At 49.6% G+C, this 24,132-nt stretch overlaps 1 protein-coding gene across 2 annotated transcripts; it reads left to right on the top strand.

The window, feature by feature from the left end:
- Window positions 1-252: 252 nt before the first annotated feature.
- SLC52A3 (solute carrier family 52 member 3) lies at window positions 253-19,945 on the top strand. 2 transcript variants are annotated; one of them, XM_032142618.2, is made up of 6 exons: window positions 253-276; window positions 11,592-11,774; window positions 14,263-14,880; window positions 16,020-16,525; window positions 18,201-18,324; window positions 18,786-19,945. In XM_032142618.2, the coding sequence occupies exons 3-6, from the start codon at window positions 14,314-14,316 to the stop codon at window positions 18,996-18,998; spliced, it is 1,410 nt and encodes a 469-aa protein (XP_031998509.1). In that variant the 5' UTR covers window positions 253-276; window positions 11,592-11,774; window positions 14,263-14,313; the 3' UTR covers window positions 18,999-19,945. The 2 variants fall into 2 exon arrangements, with proteins under 2 accessions (XP_031998509.1, XP_031998508.1); XM_032142617.2 differs by lacking the exons at window positions 253-276; window positions 11,592-11,774 and adding an exon at window positions 12,723-12,971.
- The last annotated feature ends 4,187 nt before the right edge of the window (window positions 19,946-24,132 follow it).

Genomic DNA, 24,132 nt, shown 5'->3' with positions numbered 1-24,132 from the left:
ATGTGCCGCCACCACACCCCGCCAATTCTGCATTTTTAGTAGCGATGGGGTTTCTCCATGTTGGTCAGGCTGGTCTCAAACTCCCGACCTCAGGTGATCCGCCCGCCTCGGCCTCCCAAAGTGCTGGGATTACAGGCGTGAGCCACCACACCCGGCCTCGAAACTTTTCTTTTGAGCTATTAACAGCTTTTAACAATTTAGTATACTCCCATGAACAAAATTTGTAGCATACTTGTTTCTCTCTCCCTGATTTTCTCCAGAATTTGGAAACTATCTGTGAGTATTCTTAAGTTATGGCAATATAGTTATTTGCACAAGTGTAATAAGAATCTGTTTTCTTTTGTAACAGGGCACAGTTGGAAAAACTGGTTATTTTTACCAAGGCCGTGACTGGAATGGTATGCTTTCCTTTAAGGAATCGAACTTGACTTACGAAGCCAAGAAAGCCCTTGGAAACTGGCCTTATATTTTGTGTACACAGTCCCTGTACAGGGCTTCTGATCTGTAGTAGGCAAAGAATGCCCTTTCTGAGAGGCCAGGAACCCTCGGTTATCTTGTAACCTCAAGAGGAAACTCATAGGTATTTAATGGTACAATTCCATGGCTAGGCTCAGCTTTACAGTCTTGTCTTAGATTCTTTCTATGGAACAATACATATTACACTGTTAACTTTTAGCAACTTTTACTTTTCTTAGTAAGTTTGAGATTATAATTATGTACTAGATGTAGAGCCTAGGACCTAGACAGAAGTGCAGATAAGGTCTGACTTATTCCAGCATTTAACTCCATGTGTCCTAGGTCTTACCTAGCTACAAAGCAGGCAAGTTGTACAGCTAAGAGTTATAGTGGCATTTTATAAAGCATTCAGGAGGCCTAGTCCCTTTTTTTTTTTTTCTTTAGATGGAATGTCGCTCTTGTTGCCCAGGCTGGAGTGCAATGGTGCAATCTCAGCTTACTGCAACCTCTGCCTCTGGGTTCAAGCTATTCTGCCTCAGCCTCCCGAGTAGCTGGGATTACAGGCACCCACCACCATGCCCAGCTAATTTTTTGTATTTTTAGTAGAGATAGAGTTTCACCATGTTGGCCAGGCTGGTTTCCAACTCCTGACCTCAGGTGATCCACCCGCCTTGGCCTCCCAAAGTCCTGGGATTACAGGTGTGAGCCACCGTGCCCGGACCCCTAATCACTTTTAAATTGTACATTTCTTGCATAAATTCCCTTTTATAACATTTTTACAATTTACACAATCTCTGACATGCCTCAACTTTCTGACTTGTTGTAAACATCCCTCTTTTTAAACAACCAGTTCATTTACTTTAGAACAAGAATTTACCATATAAGATTGTTTTTTATATAAATTCTCTTTTCTTTAATATCAAAGATGATAACACTCCTTTCCCTAAGGAAACTTCCTTCATGTCTGTAGACTAGACTTCCTAAGGCCACAGGATTAGAAGTTAGGGTATTTAACTAAATAGTTCAAGATACAGCTATCTTTATTAAACCAATATTGATGTTCCATTATTAAAAAATTATACAAGCAAGGATTATTCTGTTTGGAATGAGTTATAGTTTTGTACCCTCTATGCCAAATTTTGACACCTTATAGTATTTGGCAGAGATAAGTATGAAATTGCGGCCAGGTGCAGTGGCTCAAAGAAGGGTCAGATGATTGAAGTTTAAGGAATAGGGTCTCAGGGCTTCTGGGGGTTGGTGGAGACACAGTTATGGGGGGGTGAGGGGAAGAATTATTGTATGGTAAATAATGGTTGTCTTGCTATGCAGATAAAAATCTCTCCGGTGGCCAGGTGCAGTGGCTCAAGCCTGTAATCCCAGCACTTTGGGAGGCAGAGGCAGGCAGATCACCGGAGGTCAGGAGTTTGGGACCAGCCTGGCTAACATGGTGAAACATTGTCTCTACTACAAATACAAAATTAGCTGGGCATGTTGGCTTGCACCTATAATCCCAGCTACTTGGGAGGCTGTGGCAGGAGATTCACTTGAACCCAGGAGGCAGAGGCTGCAGTGAGCCAAGACAGCAACATTGCACTCCAGCCTGGGCAAAAAAAGTGAAATTCTGTCTTAAAAAAAAAAAGTCTCTAGGATAATTCTTCTGGAGTAGCCCTTTTCCTGATACTGGCACCTTTACTAATGTAGATTTCCTTGATAGATGTAAATTTCTTTTACCAAAGAATAGCCTTCCAGAGCTACTCCTGCGTCTGCAGTTTCTCTGAATAACCAGCTCAAAGTATGTTGAAGAAGTGTATTTGGGGGTGGCACATTCTGGTTTCCCACAGTCATATTTTGGGGGTGTGTATGTCCTAAGCCCCAGCAGTGGCAACACTTCCTGAACACCTGCCTGCTGAGCGAGGGGTCTGGCCCCTTCCCTGGTGCCTGCTCACCTCTCGCCCCAAGCATTAGCCTGGAAAGTGATTGATTGCTTGCTAAGTAAATGAATGTCTTGGAAAATAACACAAAAGGCAGGCCAGAATTATTTGTAGAAGTCAATATGCACTGAGCATTTACTAGGTGTCAGAATCTGTGCAATATGTTTTACATCCATGGAGGCACCAATTTGAGTCTGCATTCACATCCTGGCCCTGCACTTACAGGCCATAGCACTGTGAGCAACCACTTTTGTAAAGTTAATGAGAGGCCATCAGGCTGCGGGAAGAAGAGGAGCCTGGGTCCTCCTAAGGTGTAGACATAAATGATTGCCAGCCATTATTCTGGAGGTTATAAGATATGCAACTTCCCCAATTACTCCTGCAAATAACACCACTATTGTAGGTTGGCCTTTTGAGATATCTTTCCAATTGGTGTTTTTTTTTGTTTTTTGTTTGTTTGTTTGTTTTTGTTTTATTGAGACAGAGTCTTGCTCTGTTGTCCAGGCTGGAGTGCAATGGCGCGATCTCGGCTCACTGCAACTTCCGCCTCCTGGGCTCAAGCAATTCTCCTGCCTCAGCCTCTCGAGTAGCTGGGATTACAGGTGTCCGCCATCATGCCCGGCTAATTTTTGTATTTTTAGTAGAGACAGGGTTTCGCCATGTTGGCCAGGCTGGTCTTGAATTCCTGACCTCAGGTAATCCACCTGCCTCGGCCTCCCAAAGTGCTGGGATTACAGGCATGAGCCACCACGCCCCGCCATCTTTCCAGGTTTTTTGCAGATTTGACACCCCATGGCTCCACCTAAACCTGATGGCTCCACCAGGACCGCCAACCCTGCTCCTGTGGCCCCACCTAGAAGCGATTCAGCCTGTAGGAGGACAGCTTCAACCCCCTATGATTTCATCTCCACCCCAACCAATCAGCAGCAAGCACCTGTTACCTGGCCACCCCCAACTCTTCCCCTATACTGCCTTTGAAAAACCCCTCACCTACAAGCTTTGAAGATGATTTGAGTACAAACTCATTTCCCCTGTGGCATGGCCAGCCTCATGGTCTTTCTTTATGCAGTGGGCAGAAAGAACCCCTCAGGCGGTTACAGTATTTGTCGGGGTAGCTCAGTGAGCATCAGAGACCAGTTCTGCCATATACAAGGTGTGTGACCTACACAAGGCTCTCGACTTCTCTGGCCTGTTTCTTCATCTAGAAAATAGGGATAGTAATAGCATCTCTCCAAAAGGCCACGAAGATTAAATGCATTAATTCGTACAAGCCCCAAGAACACGCCTGACACTGGGTCAGCTCAGTACACACTGGCAGTTAGGATTTCTGTCCTATGAAGAGGGCACTATTATTATCCCCGCTTTCCACATGACTTACTGAAGCACCAGTATTTGAACTGTTTTTGCTCCAGGGAACTCTCTTCTTGTGTGAAAGGAATTTTGGAGATCTCAGGGTGGTGCCAGAACCAACTGTTTGCACATAGCTTTTGTCAACTGGGGATCAACCCTCATGAAATCTGGATGGCAGAGAGCCTCAATAAAGCAAGCCCTTTATTGTACAGTTCTACCATCCGGATCCTCCTCCTAGCTGGGCTGTAGGGCAGATTAGAGACACATAGTAGGCTCTTGGTCTTGCCGGGAGCCACACCCACCCTCCGCCTGCCTTTCCCCGAGCTCTGGGCGGGGACAGCATTATACAAAACGAGCTGCCTCTGGCCCCTCCCATGCAGAGTGGCTGGGGAACTGGACCAGCAGGTAAGTGGGCAGAGCGGGGCGGCTCAGGCCTGTGAGGGTGCAGCTGCAGCTACCAAGGCCAGCTGCTAGCCAGGAGCACGGGACACTGACCGGGATGTGGCAGGGGCATTTATCTGGAGCCAGCAGGTGTCCCATGGCCTTTCCCCTAGTTTCAGGCTGCCATGTCAGGAGAGTCCAAAGAGACAGGAGGGAAGAAAGGTTTCCTCCTCAGCTGGCATGTTGGAGTCCGGACAGGCTGAGCCAGCCAGGTAAGAGATCAAAGAGATAGGAGGGAAGAAAGGTTTCCTCCTCAGCTGGCATGTGGAGTCGGGACAGGCTGAGCCAGCCAGGTGAATTCCAGACCCCTGGTGCCTCCAGACCAAAAGGCTGGGCCCATGCTGGGTGTCATGGCTCACGCTTGTAATCCCAGCACTTCCAGAGGCTGAGGCAGGTGAATCCCTTGAGCTCAGGGAGTTCAAGACCAGCCTGGGCAACATGGCGAAACTCCATCTGTACAAAAAATACAAAAATTACCCAGGTCGGACGTGGTGGCATGGGTTAATAGTCCCAGCTACTCAGAGACTGATGTGGGAGAATTGCATGAGCCAGGGAGGTTGGGGCTGCAGTGAGCTCAGATTATGCCACAGCACTTCAGCCTGGGTGACAGAGCCAAATCCTGTCTAAAAAAAACAAAAAGACTGGGCCCCCACTGACTTTACCCACGGCCATCTCCATGCTATCTCCGAATAACTTGACCAGGCTGAAGTCGCAGGAGCCTGGGAAGTAGGCTGGGAGTTGGGATGGACGTGGAGGGGAGGGGAACTGGCCTGGGGGAGGCTGCTCCACCAAGGTCAGCCCCATGGAAGGCCTGAAGCCCTGCCTGACCTTGGGAGGGAGGAGAAGGGGGAAGAGAACTCACAGTCCCCTTCTGCTGGCCAGCCTGAGCGCCTGTTATCTCATTCCCTTTTTCTTGGTCTGCTGAGCCCAGAAAGGCTGGGCATTCCCAGACCCTTTCACAGATGGAGAAACCAAGGCCTAGAGAGGGTGAGCAGCTGACCTGAGGTTGCACAGCCGGTGAGCACAGGCCTGGATGTCTGTCACAGCCTGAGATCAGGGGTGGGGCAGGGTTTGGGGAAGCACTATCTCCTCCCTGGGCCTTGGTTTCCCCACCTGTGCAATAGGGACATTGAGTTGGGATGAGTTCCAGGGGAACTCTGAGGTCCCAGCAACAAGAGGTAGAGATGGCCTTCTGCTACATGTAGCTGTGAACAGTGAGGGTCGCTGAGCTGGGCCCAGGCTCCCAGCGCCCCAGCTGCCTCCTGCCTCCTGGCACCTCCTTGCCTCCCTCTGAGCCGCAGCTTCCCGTTTTTCCTCGTCTCTGTGCCTCTGTTGTCCTTTCTCCCCATTTCTGCTTCTAGCTTTTGGTTCTTTCCATCTCTTTGTCTCAGTCTCTTCTCTCTCACTCCCCTTCATCTCCCCATCTCTCCCTTTGGGTTTTGTGGTTTTGACCTCTCAGCCTCCCTTCTTCATGGGCTCAAAGTCAATGCATTCCTACCCACTCTGATGAGGGTGAGGCCAGGCCCTAGGTAGACGCCTACAGGCCTCACTAAGTTCTCCAGGAGCCTGGAACCCAGGAAAGCATTGGCTCAGACCCTTGCCCAGGAGCGAGATGTATCCAGTGTCAGGCTGCCACCTGGCACTGCCCCGGGGTCACCCTGGCCAACACAACCCTCATAGCTGAGGCAGGTTTCCTCCAGTCTGGCCCACCGGGCTAGGTGCCTACCAGCTGGCAGATTATCCCTGCAGAGCGAGAACCCAGCCATCGTGCCAGGAGCTCAGGTGGACCAGCCTGTGGCAAGCCAGATGGTCACCTGTGCACTGGGGGAGAGGACAAGCCCCCGCTCACATGGAGATTACACTCCCATGGGAGAGAGCAGCGCTCAACAGATAGACACAGATAAACTCCCGTAACTGAGCTGGTGTCAGTAATACTTTGATGGAGGAAAGCAGAGGGCAGGAGAATGCGGAGGGGAGCGGGGGGCGTGAGTGGGGTGGAAGCTGCCTGAACTCCCTGGAGGAGATGGCCCAGCCCACACAATGAGGGTGCACTGGCCCTGGTCAGAACCCCACTCCCAACTCTCTTCACTCCCTTGGGCTGGGGGCTCACAGCTTTTGATGCATGAATGCAAAAGAGAAACCTTTGCCTGCAACTGATCCTTCTAGCTTCTCTGTCGCCCACCCATTGGGCATCTTAATTGTCTCATGTGAAGCCTTAGGTTTCTGGTCTCTGGTGATCACAGAAGGGGTCCTGGATCCTTGGGAAGCAGATATGTCTCAGAGCCTCTCTCAGCTTCTCCTGAACCTGTCCCCCATTTCTCTCTTTCTCTGGCCCAAGTCTCGGGAGGCCATCTGTGAGCAGAAAGAGATCCTGCTCAGCTTGGCCCTCATGGCCCCTTCAGAACCCCTTCACCCTGAGGCCTTTCTCAGGGCTGGGTCCACAGTCAAGCATGCCTGGATGTAAAGCTCAGCTCCCAGCTGTATGACCCTAGGCAAATGTATTTCCCTTTCTAAACCTCAGTTTCCTCATCTGTAAAATGGAGATAATCATAATGCCAGCCTCAGGATTGTGGAACAAGATTTGACAGGTAATGTGTTCAAAGAGCTTAGCACAGGGTCTGGCACAATAAGTAGCTGATGAGTGGCAGCTATGGCGGTCTCTGTTGTCATGGTGATTGTTAGCCCCTTTGCTACAGCTTCCTAACCCTCCGAAGGTTTACTCCTGCTTCCTCCCTGGTGCCTCATGTTTCTCCTCACAACAGCCAGCACGATCCTCTTAAAAACTAGATTAGAGTTGGTCTCCTCTGCCCACTCACGAAGATTTTTGCTCTAGAGAAAACACCCAAGCTGTCACCACAGGGCCATAGGGGACCTGCCCTGTCTCCTCCCCTCCCACCTCGATCCCGCTGCTGCAGCCACACTGGCCTCCTAGCCGTCCTTTGAACAGCAAAATCCACTTCTGGGACAGAGCAGGTGTGGCCACACCCCAGGGCCTTTTCACTTGCTGTTTTCTCCCCTGGACCATGCTTTCCGCAGACAGCTCACTCCCACACTCCCTTCATGTCCTCTCCTTGACAGCTGTACATTCCCCGTTCAGGAGCTTTGCTTTCCTCCAGAATCCTTGCCACCATCTGACTTGCTCTATGTTTCTGTTTTTCATTCTGCTTCGTGACTGCTTCCTCCACCTTCCTGAGAGCAGGGATTGTGGTTGAGCACACAGTTGGTGCCCAAGAAATATTGGTTAAAATGAATAAACAAGAACTGCAAGGTCACTGTAAAACAAACAAACAACAACAACAACAACAACAAAAACAGAAAATACAGATATGCATCTTTTAAAAGTATCCCAACACATTCCGAACACCAGCCATTCTGAGTCTCTCCTTTTCTCTGGGGCCTTTTTGCACGTGTAGTTTCCTCTGCTTAAGACATCCCCTTCGTTGTCATCGATGACTGTTCCTCACTGTGTCCCGGAGGCCCAAAAACACACCTCACTTTTGAGGAAGGAGATAATTTGGGAGCGGGCCAGGGTCATAGGGCAGATGGGTCATGTGGGGACACACCCCCACCGTGCCTGGTTTCCAGACAAGGAAACAGACCCCCAGAGCCAAATCCCATCCCTCAAGTGACACAGCTGTGGCAGCACCTGGGTCAGAACAAGAGAATTCATCTTTGTGGGGAGCAGGGATTTAGGCGTTCAGTGCTTAGGAGTTGTTGAACATACAAGAAAGTCAGACTCCTTCTACCCTGTTTGCCCTCCTCTCCCCATCCAGCCCTCTGTGGGAAAGCTAATGATGTTTGTAAATGTTTAACTGGACACTCTCATTAGTTTAATAGCTTTTCATATGGCAAAGGTCACCGTCATCTGCAAATTCACCTGCTCCCCTTAACTACTGACTTAGCCCTCTTTACTAGGTATATCATTTATTGCTTTTGCTATATCCTTGTTTATTTTGCACCTTCGTCTGCTGTCTTGACCTGGAAGGGTGAGTCAGGCCTGTACTGCTGGACTGTGCTTCTGTCCATTTCTCCTGGAATGTCTGAGGCTATTTCGGGAAATATTCAGAATACAGATAGTAACTACAGTTTTAACTCCTTTATGAATTAGAGTTACGATATATGAAATGACTTTTGGTCTCAATTTATGCTTTTGGTACCAAATTCTATATGGAGGATTCTTTGTTCCTCTGTTCCTCCGTCTTTCTCTCTTCTCCTTTTTTTTTTTTTTCATCTCTCTGCAAGACATGTGCCTCCAAGTGTCTAAACAGCTACTTTTGTTAAATTTTGATTTTTGATCAAATCCTCGTTGGTTCAGGACCTAAGTTTCAGAGTCAGAAAGTAGGTGGTAAAGGAGATAAATGTATTCATTAGTTTTTGGTTACTATAATCTGTCAATATATATCCTGGAACGTGTATCTCTGTGCACTTAGTATGGAGTAGTTTTTGTTTGTTTGTTTCTTTTTGTTTTTTGAGACAAGAGTCTTGCTTTGTCACCCAGGCTAGAGTGCATTGGCATGCTCTTGGCTCACTACAACCTCCACATCCCGAGTTCAAGCAATTCTCCTGCTTCAGCCTCCCAAGTAGCTGGAATTACAGGCGCCCGCCACCATACCTGGCTAATTTTTTGTATTTTTGGTAGAGACAGGGTTTTACCACGTTGACCAGTTGGAGGCTGGTCTTGAACTCCTGACCTCAAGTGATCTGCCAGCATCAGCCTCCCAAAGTGCTGGAATTATACGAGTGAGCCACTGCGCCCAGCCTCTGCGTACTTTTGTTGTATATAAAATAAGAGTGACTTAAACAACATAGAAGTTTGTTTACAATTTAACAACAACATTAAACAAACAAACAAAACAGTTCAACACAGGCAAAACAGGGCTGGTATGGGTGCTCTCTGCCACAAAATCCCAAAGGAGCCTAGTATGCATCTAACCCCCACCACACGCCTCATAGCACAAAATTGTTGCTGGAGTTCTGGCCATCACATCTGATTCCAGACAGCCAAATGGAGAAAGAGCAGAAGGGCACACTCCCTTATTGTTAACTCTTTCCCTGTTTGCCAGAAGGAATACCCACTTGTGACTACAGTGTTTACCCCAAGATAACTTTGTCACAAAATACCTCGCTTTTATTATTATTTTTGCCTTGCTGTAGTATATTGACTTTGGAAACAAAAGACATCACTCTATAGCATTCTCGTTTTAGTCGTGGTATTTCCATTTACAAAACAAAGTAATTCTCGATCGCTGAAAATAGCAAATCCTAGCATTCCTACGTGTGATGTTGACATTGTTCTCGAACAGTTGTTGGCCAGAGATTCATTTGATGAATCCAGTTTTTCTGAAATAGATGAGTCTGATGTTAGTTCTGGTTAGAAATAACTCCAAAAACAGTTTTTATATGTTATTTTCACACTGAAAATCAGTCAGATTTAGGGTTGGGCGTGGTGGCTCATGCCTGCAATCCCAGCACTCTGGGAGGCTGAGGCATGGGGATCACTTGAGCCCAGGAGTTCGAGATCAGCCTGGGCAACATGGAGAAACCCCGTCTCTACTAAGAAATACAAAAAATTAGCCGGACATGGTGGTGCACGTCTGTAATCCTAGCTACTAAGGAGACTGAGGCACGAGAACTGCTTGAACTCGGGAGGCGGAGGTTGCTGTGAGCCGAAATCAAGCCACTGTAGTCCAGCCTGGGCTACACAGTAAGACTCTGTTTCAAAAAAAAAAAAAAAAAAAACACAGCAGTCAGAATCAGTCAGATTTGCTTCAGCCTCAAATAGCATGTTTACATAAAATTAAATGAGCGCTGGCAACGAGCTGCACTTTTTCTTCTATACAGGAAATGGGCTAAGGAGACTACTCAAAGTCGTATTTGAATCCATTGGCCTGTGCTTGATGACGTGGCCATGTGCAGCTACAAGGAAGGCTGGGAAATGTAGTCCTTTAGTTGGGTGGCCATTTGCCTAACAAAAACTGGGTATCTTTTTTTATTTTTTCTTTTTTAAGAGGGAGTCTCACTCTGTTGCCCAGGCTGGAGTGCAGTGGCACAATCTCGGCTCACTGCAACCTCCACCTCCCGGGTTGGAGCGATTCTCCGGCCTCAGCCTCCCGAGTAGCTGGGATTACAGGTGTGTGCCACCACGCTTGGCTAATTTTTGTATTTTTAGTAGAGGCGGGATTTCGCCATGTTGGCCAGGCTGGTCTCAAACTCCTGACCTCAAGGGATCCGCCCACCTCAGCCTCCCAAAGTGCTGGGACTACAGACGTGAGCCACCGCGCGTGGCTGATAACTACATGTTTTTGAATGCAACTGATATGTTTGCTGAAATAGTAATCTTATAATGATGGTTCATTGAGCCCTTACTATGTGACAGGCACAGTTTTAGCACTTTGCATGTTCCTAGCAACAATTCTGATGTTGGCACTGACAGCCTACCTGTTTTGCAAGAGAAGACTGAAGCACAGGAGGTTAAGTCACTTGCTCAGCTTGTAAGGGTTGAAGCTGGGATTTGAACCCAGGCAACTGGTTCCAGATGCTACCGCAGGGGAGAGCTCCAAGATGGCCTGAGTCTAGAACAGAGAAAGAGGCCAAAGTGGGTGTGGCTGCTTCTTCCAAAATATTCCTGAGAAGCCAGAAATGTTGAAGGTTGCTTGCCATCCCCTCCATTGCTGATTACAGTAACAAATTGTTAAACACACTGGGCAAACCAAATATATCTGCTGTCTGGCAGTGGCCAGTGAGTTAACAATTTACAAATCCTAAGCTAAGTCATTGAGAAAGGCCCTTCCACCTTCAAAATGTCAGATTCCCAAGCAGTCCCTGCCCTCAAAAAGCTTCAGTCTCAAGGTATGTGCCTGCATGCACCCACAAAAGAACAAACTGAAATGAAGGGGTCATGGGCCCTGGTGAGGACACCTGAGAAGGCGAGGCAGCCAGAGGTCTCCTGGAGGACGGGATCTTGTAGAAAGCTTGGATGTGGACAGCAGAGGGGGTTGGTGCTCCAGGCTGGGAGGACAGCACAGGCAAAGGTGTGCCACTGCTGTCTGGGAGCTTCCCCTCCCTCCTTGGGTCCTCTTGGCACGCCTGGAGTGGGCCTCGCCTGTGCTATTAGTCAAGCCAGCTTCCTGGGGGAGGGAACGGAGTCCAAGGCCCCCAGAAGGGAGGGGGCAGAGTGGGACTGCTGGGGGATCTGACTGCGTTACACCCCAAGAGTGGCTCCTCCCAGAGAGGAAAAGGAGGTGACCAGAAAGGCAACTGAGCATTGGATTCGCTCCGTGAAGGTATAAGGAAGGAAGTCCCAGCCCTGTGAGGGAATTCCGTGTGTGGGAACCGTGGGGAGGAGCTGCCAGGATTCAGGAGTTTCCTGGGTGAGGCGTGGCCATAACTGACACTCCTGCTTTGTACTAGAAGGAAGGAGTATGGAGTTAAAGATTGCAGTGTGAACTGAGGAATCCTGGACAGGCCGCTTGCTGCAGAGGACCCAGTCCAGATCCCAGGAGAGCCCCTCTGCCCCTTCGGACCTCGTCTCCCATCTACAAAACGTGGAGATTGGCCCAGTTGACGTGTCTCTACAAAAAGGTGCATATACCACTGGTGAGTTCAGTTGATACCTAGTGGGGGAATCTTTTCCCTTTTTAAATTTTCATAGTCATGTATTAATTCTCATGTGAATTAGACAAAAATAACAATGTCACCAAACCTGCCATTTCACGATAATGATCAGTAACCCTTAGTGGTGCTTACCGTATGCTGGGACTGTTGGAAACAGCATAAACTCACCAGCATCCTTATATCTCATTACAAACCAGGGAGTTCATACTATCACTATCCCCTACTTACAGATGAGGAGATGAGGCAGAGAGAGGCAAAGCCACTTGCCCATGGTCACCCAGATTGTAAACAGCAGAGCCAGGGTCAAACTCAAACAGCTGGCCCCAGAGCCTCACTCCTGGCATCTCCCATATTACTGCTCAGACTAAGGATAGATAGAAGAAAGTTGTTAGTAACAGCACAGGTGGGCTGCCACTGGTAGCTGGCAAAGGGGTAAACAGATGGAAGAATGGTTCTGGAGGGCTGGAGGAAGTGGTCTCCAAAGGCCACCTAGAGAGTGATATAATTTCAGGAGGAAAAAAAGCCAGATTGAAATCTTATTTCAGGTAACCATATATTGGCATCAGATAATATGTTTACATGGTTCACAAATCAAAACTCTTATTAAAAGATAGACAGAGGCAGGGCCGGGCGCAGTGGCTCACACCTGTAATCTCAGCACTTTGGGAGGCTGAGGAGGGTGGATCACAAGATCAGGAGATTGAGACCGTCCTGGCTAACACGCAGAAACCCCGTCTCTACTAAAAATACAAAAAATTAGCCGGGCGTGGTGGTGGGTGCCTGTAATCCCAGCTACTTGGGAGGCTGAGGCAGGAGAATCACTTGAACCCAGGAGGCAGAGGTTGCAGTGAGCTGAGATTGTGCCACTTCACTCCAGCCTGGTGACAGAGTAAGACTGTCTCAAAAAAAAAAAAAAGATATACAGAGGCGTCACCAACATCACTGCAGTCCCTGTGTGTCCTTCAAGGGTTGCTTTGTGCAAGTACAAGCAAAGAAAACATGTTTTTCCTCCTCTTCTATGACCAAAAGGCAGTTTTGGTTGGCACTGACAGCCTACCAGCCTTTTCCTGGTTCCATTTACTTGCCTTGATTTTGTTTCAAGATTATCATTATAGCCTGGAGACCTTTCCTTATCAGTCACCAAGATCCGCTTTCCTTATTCCTGATTCCTTTAAACAGGTATGTGGTATTCCAGCAGGTCCCTTTAATTAGCCCCCTCTCTGTCGGTAGCCACCCAGGAGAAAATTTTCCATAACTTGCTATTACCCACAAGATCACAATCTATAATAACTTTGTACATGAGTCATTTTGTCAGGCTTTGGGACAATCTCATGGTGAGAAATGGCACTTGGAGTAGTTTTCCTATTGTGAATGAAGGTGATAATATTGTCATGTGTTTAAAGCTTATTTGTACCTTTTTCTCTGAATTGTTCCTATCCTTGGCCCTCTTCTATATGGGGTCTCTTTGTTCTTGATTTTTAAAAACTCTTTATATATTAGGAATGTCACGCACGTCCGTGTGAAGAGACCACCAAACAGGCTTTGTGTGAGCAACAAGGCTGTTTATTTCACCTGGGTGCAGGCGGGCTGAGTCCAAAAAGAGAATCAGCGAAGGGAGATAGGGGTGGGGCAGTTTTATAGGATTTGGGTAGGTAGTGGAAAATTACAGTCAAAGGGGGTTGTTCTCTGGCGGGCAGGGGCAGGGGTCACAAGGTGCTCAGTGGGGGAGCTTCTGAGCCAGGAGAAGGAATTTCACAAGGTAATATCATCAGTTAAGGCAGGAACCGGCCATTTTTACTTCTTTTGTGATTCTTCAGTTTCTTCAGGCCATCTGGATGTATACATGTAGGCTTGGGCTCAGAGGCCTGACAAGGAAGATGAGCCCTTTGTCTGTGATTTATATGGCAAATATTTTCCCCATGTTTTCATTTAACTTTTGACCTTGCTGTTGGTATCTTTTGCAGAAGCTGCTTTGTTTGCTTTTGTATGTTGGATTGAACTTTTCTTTCATGAATCATGGTTAGGAAAGGCTTCCCTTATTTTCTGCTAATAAAAAGCCAGCCTGGGCCAGGCGTGGTGGCTCACACCTGTAATCCCAGCACTTTGGGAGGCCGAGGCAGTCAGATCACCCGAGGCCAGGAGTTCGAGACCAGCCTGACCAACATGGTGAAACCCTGTTTCCACTAAAAATACAAAATTAGCTGGCATGGTGGCATGTGCCTGTAATCCCAGCTATCCGGGAAACTGAGTCAGGAGAATCACTTGAGCCCAGGAGGCAGAAGTTCACTGAGCCGAGATCATCCCATTGCACTCCAGCCTGGGCTAAAAGAGCGAAATTCTGTCTCAAAGAAAAAAAAAGCCAGCTTGTTCACAGGAAGGGGAGTAATAAGAGAAAACCCTGGGTCCCAGGTCCCAGCATCTTGCTAGGTGGTGAAGTTGAAATTACTCACCTGGTGTCCTTCTCTGCCAGCCCTGCTGCAGGCTGATCTGGGGAAGCCTCTGGCCCAGGGCAGATACCGCTATGGCCTTCCTGATGCACCTGCTGGTCTGCATCTTCGGGATGGGCTCCTGGGTGACCATCAATGGGCTCTGGGTAGAGCTGCCCCTGCTGGTGATGGAGCTGCCCGAGGGCTGGTACCTGCCCTCCTACCTCACGGTGGTCATCCAGCTGGCCAACATTGGGCCCCTCCTGGTCACCCTGCTCCATCGCTTCCGGCCCAGCTGCCTTTCTGAAGTGCCCATCATCTTCACCCTGCTGGGCGTGGGAACTATCACCTGCATCATCTTTGCCTTCCTCTGGAATATGACCTCCTGGGTGCTGGACGGCCATCACAGCATCGCCTTCTTGGTCCTCACCTTCTTCCTGGCCCTGGTGGACTGCACCTCTTCGGTGACCTTCCTGCCGTTCATGAGCCGGCTGCCCACCTACTACCTTACCACCTTCTTTGTGGGTGAAGGACTCAGCGGCCTCTTGCCTGCCCTGGTGGCTCTTGCCCAGGGCTCGGGTCTCACTACCTGCGTCAATGTCACTGAGATATCAGACAGCGTACCAAGCCCTGTACCCACAGGGGAGACTGACATCGCACAGGTACCCAGCATCACCCAGAGCCATCTCAGCACTTGGCTTGATCACAAATGTAGGGGAGGGAAAATCTGCTCCCCTCCATCCTTCTAGGTTCTTTGGTCGGTCTATGAGTTAAACTGACATAAGCCAGATCAACAGCAGGAAACTCATTTTAATTACTTGCATACATATGCATGGGAGTCCCCCAAAAATACGAGACTCAAAAAAAGGCCAGATGCTTATATAGCATCCTGAGCTACAAAAGGGAATAGGGGCTTGGGGCTACTGCAGGATGGTGGAGACAAATTATGGCAGGGTGAAGGGAGGAAACTTATGGTGAATAAACATTGCACTGCTATGCAAATAAAAGTTCCTCAGGTGATAAAGGCCGTCACCTTTCTCTTTGTGGTTCAGGTACCTCTTCTTGGTACAGATAAGATAGCTTTACTAATAAAAATTTCCTTTAGATGTAAATTTATCTTACAAAATGGCAACTTTTCAGAGCTACTCCTTAGCCTGCAATTTTTCAAAACAACCAGCTAGAAATAAATAATATGCCAATAGGTCAATTTTGGGGTGGCATATTCTGGCCTCCTACAGTCATATTTTGGGATGGCATGTCCTGAGGGCCCTTGTTTCCTAGACGGTGGGTGGAGCAGTGTTCTTCCTTAGGTAGGGGATTCTCCCCTTAGGTGGGGGCTCTCCCCTTAGGTGGGCGGCTCCCCTGCTCAGACTCCAGCTAGCTCCTCCTCTGAACATGTTTGTGGTTGCCACTGCTGTGGGGTAGCAGAGTTATAAAAGGTGTAGCTTCCAAGTCAGAAAGCACCAGGTGGAGTCTGGCTTTGCTACATTCTCCCTGTGACCCTCAGGTAAGGGACGAAGCATTCTGATACGTCAGTTCCCTCTAAAATGGGGGATGATGGTCCCCACTGCACAGGCCTGTTAGGAGGCACAGGGGCTTATCCATGCACAGTGCCTGTGCTCCGTGGGCAGTCAGTATGAGCAGTCATTATTGCCACTTTATTAGTTATGTTTATTTATTAATTATCTATTAATAATAACAGGTGATCTGTATTCTGTATTATCACTGTCATGATTGTTGTTCTGCAGTCTGATCCCCTCCCCTGACTAGGGATCTGACTGATCTGTCTTGTCCCTTGCAGGGAGTTCCCAGAGCTTTGGTGTCTGCCCTCCCCGGAATGGAAGCACCCCTGTCCCACCTGGAGAGCCGCTACCTCCCCGCCCACTTCTCACCCCTAGTCTTCTTCCTCCTGCTATCCATCATGATGGCCTGCTGCCTCGTGGCATTCTTTGTCCTCCAGCGTCAACCCAGGTGCTGGGAGGCTTCCGTGGAAGACCTCCTCAACGACCAGGTCACCCTCCACTCCATCCGGCCACGGGAAGAGAATGACTTGGGCCCTGCAGGCACGGTGGACAGCAGCCAGGGCCAGGGGCATCTAGAGGAGAAAGCAGCCCCCCGCTGCCCAGCCCACTTGGCCTTCATCTATACCCTGGTGGCCTTCGTCAACGCGCTCACCAACGGCGTGCTGCCCTCTGTGCAGACCTACTCCTGCCTGTCCTATGGGCCAGTTGCCTACCACCTGGCCGCCACCCTCAGCATTGTGGCCAACCCTCTTGCCTCGTTGGTCTCCATGTTCCTGCCTAACAGGTGTGCCCTCATCTGGTCCTAGGGAATCCTAGTGGTGGAACACTTCATTTCAGAACGCAGAATTCCAAACGCACCTACTGGGCTGTACATGTAGTGGTTAAGAACATGTTTTGGGAGCACCCCGGTCCAAATCCCAGCTCTGCCACTTGTCAGCTGTGTGTAAGACAAGTCACTTCAGTTCTCTGTGCCTCAGGGATATTTATTGGAAAATGGGAGTAGTAACAGTTCCACCTCCTAGGACTGCTGGAAGCATGATATGAGCTGATTCTATAAAGCTCTTGGAGCGGTGCCTGGCACGTGGCAGGTCCAGCCTAAGTGTTGATCATCATTGTCATCAGTCCATGAGGAGGGGCAGACAGCCACTAGGGTTCCCATTTATAAGGGGAAACCCTGAGGCTTGGAGAAAGAGCTTGACCTGGTCTAATTCCCAGGATTTTGGCCCTGCCTTCCTGCCTCTAACCTCCTGCTGGTTCCCTTAGAGCCACAGTTCTAGAAGAATGGCTGGGCAAGTTGATAAAATGCAGATTGAACCAGCCTAGACTGGGACCTGAGATTTCAATTTTTAGTAAGGAACCCAGACGGTTCTGAGGCAGGGGCTTCAGACCCCTGTGGGAGAAATACCACCTCGGGATCTTGACATTTGAGGTAGGTCCTACAGCCTCGTATCCACGCTGGCCTGCCTGCCCTCCCTGGCCTGCTTACACCCACTCTCCCAGCCCAGAAGGAGGACAGTGAAGACAGAAGAGCTTGACAGAAAGCTTGCCAGGAAGCTGGATTTTCTACCTTGGGACCTAGAAGCTGGAAAGAGGATGGAGGATTTGAGGGAAGCAGGACCAAAGGCCCAGACCTGCAAATCCAAGAAACCCCAAATATTAGAATTACAGAATCTAAGTCATGGAATCCAAGAATCTTGGAGCAGAAAGAGTCTTTAAGGGTATAGGCAGAACTTTGTCTGTTTTTACCCAGGGTGTGGACCAGTCTTGGGGTTCTGGAAATTGGGATCCCAGGGACAAGGACCTCTGAAGAAGGACAGTGGTCCCAGATGTAGGTTTGCATGGAAGGCCACCTGTAGAGAGATGCTCCTAGCAGCAACAAGCCAACTGCCAGGACCCCTGGAGATCAGCAAACTCCACATTGCAGAGGCAGGTAGCTGAGGCCAGACGGGGAGGGGTCCCCTGAGGAGGCACAGCAAACCCTACTGTGCCAATGCCCGATCCAGCCATCTTCACTTCAGCCCAGCTTCCTGGCTGAGGCTGAGGGTGTGTTGCAGGAGGAAATGGCAGCAGGTAAACACCAGGTGGGCCCACAGCTGAGCCAGGCCCTGCATGCTCTGCTCCCGGAGGTCACGCAGCCTTGCAAAACTCCGATTTGGAGGCTCAGAGACCAGTCTCAGCTTAAACAGTAGAACTGGGATTTGAACCAGGACCATCCGGTGCCAGAGTCCATTCTGTTTTTCTTGCTGGGATGCCAGGCCCTGCCGTTAATGCTGGGGATGACTCAGGCCAGCCGTGCCTGCTCAGGAGCCTCCCTGACCCACTTGAGCCAGGCAACCTGGAATTTTCCACATGGGTCTAAACTAACTCTGGAGACACTGGCCATCCACATGGCACCCAGGGGGGTGGCGGGTCAGAGGTCAGGCTTCTCACCTCCACTCACCTCCCCCACTTTCCTCTAGGTCTCTGCTGTTCCTGGGGGTCCTCTCCGTGCTTGGGACCTGCTTCGGGGGCTACAACATGGCCATGGCGGTGATGAGCCCCTGCCCCCTCTTGCAGGGCCACTGGGGTGGGGAAGTCCTCATTGTGAGTATCCGGCCGGTGGGGCTGCTCCCGCTCCGTACCCCTCACCTCCTAGCCAAGGCCTGGGAGAGCCTAGGCGCAGCCCTTTCCCGCGAGCAGAGTCTGTGGGGCTCTCCCGGGAAGCCCAGGTGGGAGAAGTGCCCCTTCCTCATTTGGGAGTGGAGGCTTAGGGAATCGAGGTGACTGGTAGGCCTCTTCCCACCATGTGTACCTCAGCAGTGGCCTTCTCTCAAGGGCCCTTGACTTGATCATGGGCACATGAACCCAGAAAAGCCATTGGATTCTCCTTTGCCCCCGGCGGTCAACTCATGGGACCCGTCAGCCCCGCAGGATCACTCCCAGAAGGCTCTCCTTGCACCTAGAGAGTATTCCATGGGTTTCCCTGAGCCCTGTGAGAGTTCTTTGCCGTGGCGCTCGCCCCGCAAGCCCCGTCACTCTGCATCTCTTCCCTCCCATCCCCGCAGGTGGCCTCGTGGGTGCTTTTCAGCGGCTGCCTCAGTTACGTCAAGGTGATGCTGGGCGTGATCCTGCGCGACCTCAGCCGCAGCGCCCTCTTGTGGTGCGGGGCGGCGGTGCAGCTGGGCTCGCTGCTCGGAGCGCTGCTCATGTTCCCTCTGGTCAACGTGCTGCGGCTCTTCTCGTCCGCTGACTTCTGCAATCTGCACTGTCCCGCCTAGGCAGGCCACCAACCCCGCCCCCATCGCTAACGGACGGAACTGGGGTCCAGAGAGGCAAGGTCACGGAGCAAGTGACAGGAACAGGGAGGCAGAGCCTGAGTAATTGAATCATGAACGCAAGTGCCCACTAGGGACTGTGGGGAAGATGGGACCTGGAAATGCAAGATGCAGTTCTATCCCCAACTCTGTGTCACAGTACCTGTGACTACCAGTTCAGATCTCCTTTGCTTTGACTCTCAAGAGAGGACTGATTTGCAGCATCTAGCTGGAGGCAGGCCCAAGGGTGTTAGAAGGGAAACAGCTGGGAGGGCGAGCTGTCCCTTCAGGCTGTGTGACCTTGGGAAAGTCACTTGGCTTCTCTGTGCCTGTTTCTTCATGCATGCAATGGGGATTACAGTAAGTACCAACTACCTCACAGGCATGGCACGGAGACAAAAGGAAGAAGCAGCCGGCATCAAGCAAGCCCTCCTGGGCCACCTGCTGATCTGACAGTCCATAGTAGTAACAAGAGTGGCAGTCTGCACAACCTAGAAGTGGCCAGAAGGGTTGAGACAGGCCCCTGCCCTCTCTCCTTTGCCCCTCAGTCTCACAGAGGGGTTTCTACAAGACAAGCAGCTAGCGGTAGAATCTTGGGTATCTTGGCTTTCGGATTCTCAGTGTGGAGGGACATAGTACCCCACACACCCCTTCCTGTCATCCTTCCTGGCCCATAAAGCCCACTTGTTGGAGAGTAAGTACCCTCCTGGAAGCAGGGAGAGATGACTTGCCAGTGGGGCTGGGGAAGGCCCATCCCTGAGCCTCTGAAAGTGAACTCCCCGACCAGGCTGGGGACCAGACACGCAGAACCCCTGGAAGTATTCTCTCAAATGGAGGCGGCAGAGGTGATTGTTATTTAGTTTTAGTTTTTGTTTTTCATTTTTTTTAAATAAAGACATTCCCTGCTTTTACACTCAGATCTTCCTTCAAAGGAGAAGTTCAGGCATGGCACAGTGGCTCACATCTGTAATCCCAGCACTTTGGGAGGCCAAGGCGGGCAGATCACTTGAGGCGACTGCAGTCCCAGCTACTCAAGAGGCTGAGAATTGCCTGAACCCTGGAGGTGGAGGTTGCAGTGAGCTGAGATCGTGCCACTGCCCTCCAGCCTGGGTGACAGAGCAAGACTCTGACTCAAAAATAATAATTTTAAAAAGAAGAAGTTTAATGTGAACTCCCAAAATGTGTAATTAGTTTTCACTTGATTCTAAGCTCAAGGCTGAGCTCAGAAATGAACAGAATCAAGTGCTTAGAGGATGTCTGGTTCTGGGGCTTTTTTTTTTTTTTTTTTTTTGGTTGAGATGGAGTCTTGCTCTGTCACCCAGGCTGGAGTGTCGTGGTGCGATCTCAGGTCACTGCGACCTCTGCCTCCCAGGTTCAAGTGATTCTCCTGCCTCAGCCTCCTGAGTAGCTAGGATTACAGGTGCCCACCGCCACACCCGGCTAATTTTTTTTTGGAAGCAGAGTCCTGCTGTTGCTCAGGCTGGAGCGCAGTGGTGTGATTCTGGCTCACTGCAACCTCTGCCTCCCAGGTTTAAGTGATTCTCCTGCCTCGCAGTCTCCTGAGTAGCTGGGACTACAGGTGCGCGCTACCACACCCAGCATATTTTTTGTATTTTCAGTAGAGATGAGGTCTCATCATGTTGCTCAGGCAGGTCTCAAACTCCTGAGTTCAGGCAATCTGCCTACCTTGGCCTCTCAAAGTGCTAAGATCATAAGAGTTAGCCACTGCGCCCGGCCCCTGGGACTTTGTTTTAGAGGTAGGTTTTGTTTGCTTGCCACCACCACGCTTCCCTTCCCTGTTAATTTATAGTGAATAGGTAATACAGTCATGTGTTTCAAAAAATCAGAAAACATAAGGTGTACAGAGAAAAGTTTTCAACCCTTTCCCTCATCTGCCCAGTTTCTCTTAACACACACATGCACACACGTGCACATGCACACACACACACGCACACACACACACCCACGCACACACATGCACATGCACACACACACACGAGCACTTTTATCATTCCCTGTTTACCCTTCCAGAGATTATACAAATGGCAAATACAGTCTTCCCAGACCTTTTTTTTTTTTTTTTTTTTTGAGACGGAGTCTCGCTCTGTCCCCTAGGCTGGAGTGCAGTGGCACGATCTCGGCTCACTGCAACCTCCGCCTCCCGGGTTCACGCCATTCTCCTGCCTCAGCCTCTCCGAGTAGCTGGGACTACAGGCGCCCGCCACCACGCCCGGCTAATTTTTTGCATTTTTAGTAGAGACGGGGTTTCACCATGGTCTCGATCTCCTGACCTCGTGATCCGCCCGCCTCGGCCTCCCAAAGTGCTGGGATTACAAGCGTGAACCACTGCGCCCGGCCTTCTCAGACCTTTTTTACAGAAAAAGTAGTAAACTTTTGTGCACCTTGCACTTTTCATTCAACAATGAAAACAGGCTCCTTGTTTTTTGTCATGGCTGTGTCGTATTCTCATGTGTGGAGATGCCACATTTATTTAACCAGTCCTCTGTAGAAAGACATTTGAAGTGTTGGAGACAAAATTAAAGATCTGATCCAGAAAACCTTTCCACAAAAGTAGAAGAGAAAACAGTTTTATTATTAAATAAGCATTAAACCAGACTGCAGTGGGCATCACAGGCAATCCACAAAAGAGACTACAAAGAGAAATAAACTTCACCCCCCTATATAATCAAGCAGGTATTACCTATTGCATACATGTCCTCGAATAATAGCTAGGGCCGGGGTGGTGGCTCATGCTTGTAATCCCAACACTTTGGGAGGCCAAGGCAGGCAGATCACTTAAAGTCAGGGGTTCGAGACCAGCTTGGCCAACATGGCGAAACCCTATCTCTACAAAAAATATAAAAATCAGCCGAGTGTGGTGGTGCATGTTTGTAATCCCAGCTCGGGAGGCTGAGGCGGGAGAATTGCTTGAACCTGAGAGGCAGAGGTTGCAGTGAGCTGAGATGGCGCCACTGTACTCCAGCCTGGACAACAGAGCAAGACTCTGTCTCAAAAAAAAAAATAGTCCTCAAGTCAGATGACTGCACAACACGATTTGCAACTTATTTCATCCCGAATTCACCTGGTAATTGGAGTGGCCATCTGTGTTAGCTACTCGTCTTTATCCAGAGAAAATATAAACTCACGTCTTTATGATAGATGATAGATTGTTTTGCAACTTGGAGCCAGGCACTGAAGTTAGGCTCCCATCCGCCCATGGAGACTGGATGAGAAGGGTGCTATCTTGATGTTAACCTTCCAAAGAGATGGCTCCTAGGTCCTTGGGAAAACATTCCTGGCTTGTAAAACCGGCAGGAGGCTCATCTGGCTTTTAAAAAGACTCATATCTTAAAGGAACAGAGAAATAATTGAGAAGTTTTCTCAAGTGTTTGCCCTAGAGTGTTTAAGAACAGGAAATGGGCTGTTTCTTTCCCTTTTCTGCACCAGGGAGGATTATTTTAGTTTCTGTATTTGCCCTTACAAGGGCATTTGGGTTTCCAGTCAGTCCCTCCCAGGAAGGATGTTGGAGTGGATAATGATCAAGGAGTCTCTCTGTACTGATGTAGGAAGTTGCCCCAGAATTAATTATACGTGTGCACACACACAAAGGAGATGCAGAAAAGCATGTGGAGTGTGGCGCTATCCATGCTGATGTGGTTTGTCAAGGACTGAGTGGAGGGTGCGTTGGCATTTGGAAAAGGCACCGCTCTGGTTTTGCTTTCATGCACCATCCCTGCAGGTCTTTAGCCCTTAAGGTACCGTGCAAGACCCAGCTCTTCTCAGCCTTGTCAGCACATGCAGATGAGAAAAGCACCTCCCTCCTAGGATTGCTGTAAGGATGCACTGAGCTAGTATGTGCAAAGTGCTTGGCACTGCACTGGCAAACAGTAAGTGCTCAATAAATATCATTAAAAAGCTGTCTCACTCTGGGAGGAGATCCACCACAGACGCTTGATGTCCCCAAACTACACTCTGCCTGCCCCCGCCCCACTCCCAACTGAAATGCAGTTTTGAGGCAGGCCTGAGACACGTGATGCTCCTACAGACACCAAGTGACCAGCTAGGTAAATTCTCTGAAGAATGAGACCAGGGCTGGATGTGGTAGTGGTTTACACCTGTAATCCCAGCACTTTAGGAGGCCAAGGCAGGTGGATCACCTGAGGTTGGGAGTTCGAGACCAGCCTGATCAACATGGAGAAACTCCATCTTTACTAAAAATACAAAATTAGCCAGGCATGGTGGTACATGCCTGTAATCCCAGCTACTTGGGAGGCTGCGGCAGGAGAATCACTTGAACCTGGGAGGCGGAGGTTGCGGTAAGCCAAGACCATGCCATTGAACTCCAGCTTGGGTATCAGGAGTGAAACTCCGTCTCCAAAAAAATAAAAAAAAGAGAGAGAGAGAGAGATCAAAACTCCAGACTCAGTCCCAGGGGTGGGCTTTCCCAAGAATGCCCCTGCAAGCTGGTATCTCAGGGCAGGTAAGAGGGAAGAAGTGTGAGGTAAGCCAGAAGGTGACTTCAAGGAGGAAACTGCACTTTTGAAGGCCAAGGGATAGAGCCAGCAGGGTGCATTCCAGGGCCTGATGGAAGCCAGGATGGGGACCCAGAGAGACAGACAGAGTACCTTGGAAGCCAAGATCATGGAGAGATGGAGGGCTGCTTTGGCCTGCGTGACATTGAAAGGGACCACGCCAGATGCAAGCAGGCTCAGAAGCCACTGCAGCCATCCTGGAGAGAAATAACATCACCCTGGGCAAAAAGTGTAACCGTCCAAGGGGTTCACTTTGCAGGCTGCCTATTCATCAAGAGCTGATTCATCAAGACAGGAGAATTGCAATAGAGAAAGAGTAATTCACACAGAGCCAGTTGTGCAGGAGACTGGAGTTTTATTACTCAAATCAGTCTCTCCGAGCATTTGGGGAGAAGAGTTTTTAAGGATAACTTGGTGGGTGGGGAGAAGCCAGTGCACCAGGAGTGCAGATTGGTCAGGGATGAAATCACAGGGAGGTCGAAGCTGTCTTCTTGAGCTGAATCAGTTCCTGGGTGGGGGTCACAAGATCAGATGAGCCAGTTTATTGACATGGGTGGTGCCAGCTG

The sequence above is a fragment of the Hylobates moloch genome, unplaced genomic scaffold (genome assembly GCF_009828535.3).
Source record: "Hylobates moloch isolate HMO894 unplaced genomic scaffold, HMol_V3 SCAFFOLD_21, whole genome shotgun sequence".
NCBI classification, from domain to species: Eukaryota; Metazoa; Chordata; class Mammalia; order Primates; family Hylobatidae; genus Hylobates; species Hylobates moloch.
This window is presented reverse-complemented; position numbering and strand designations above follow the sequence as displayed.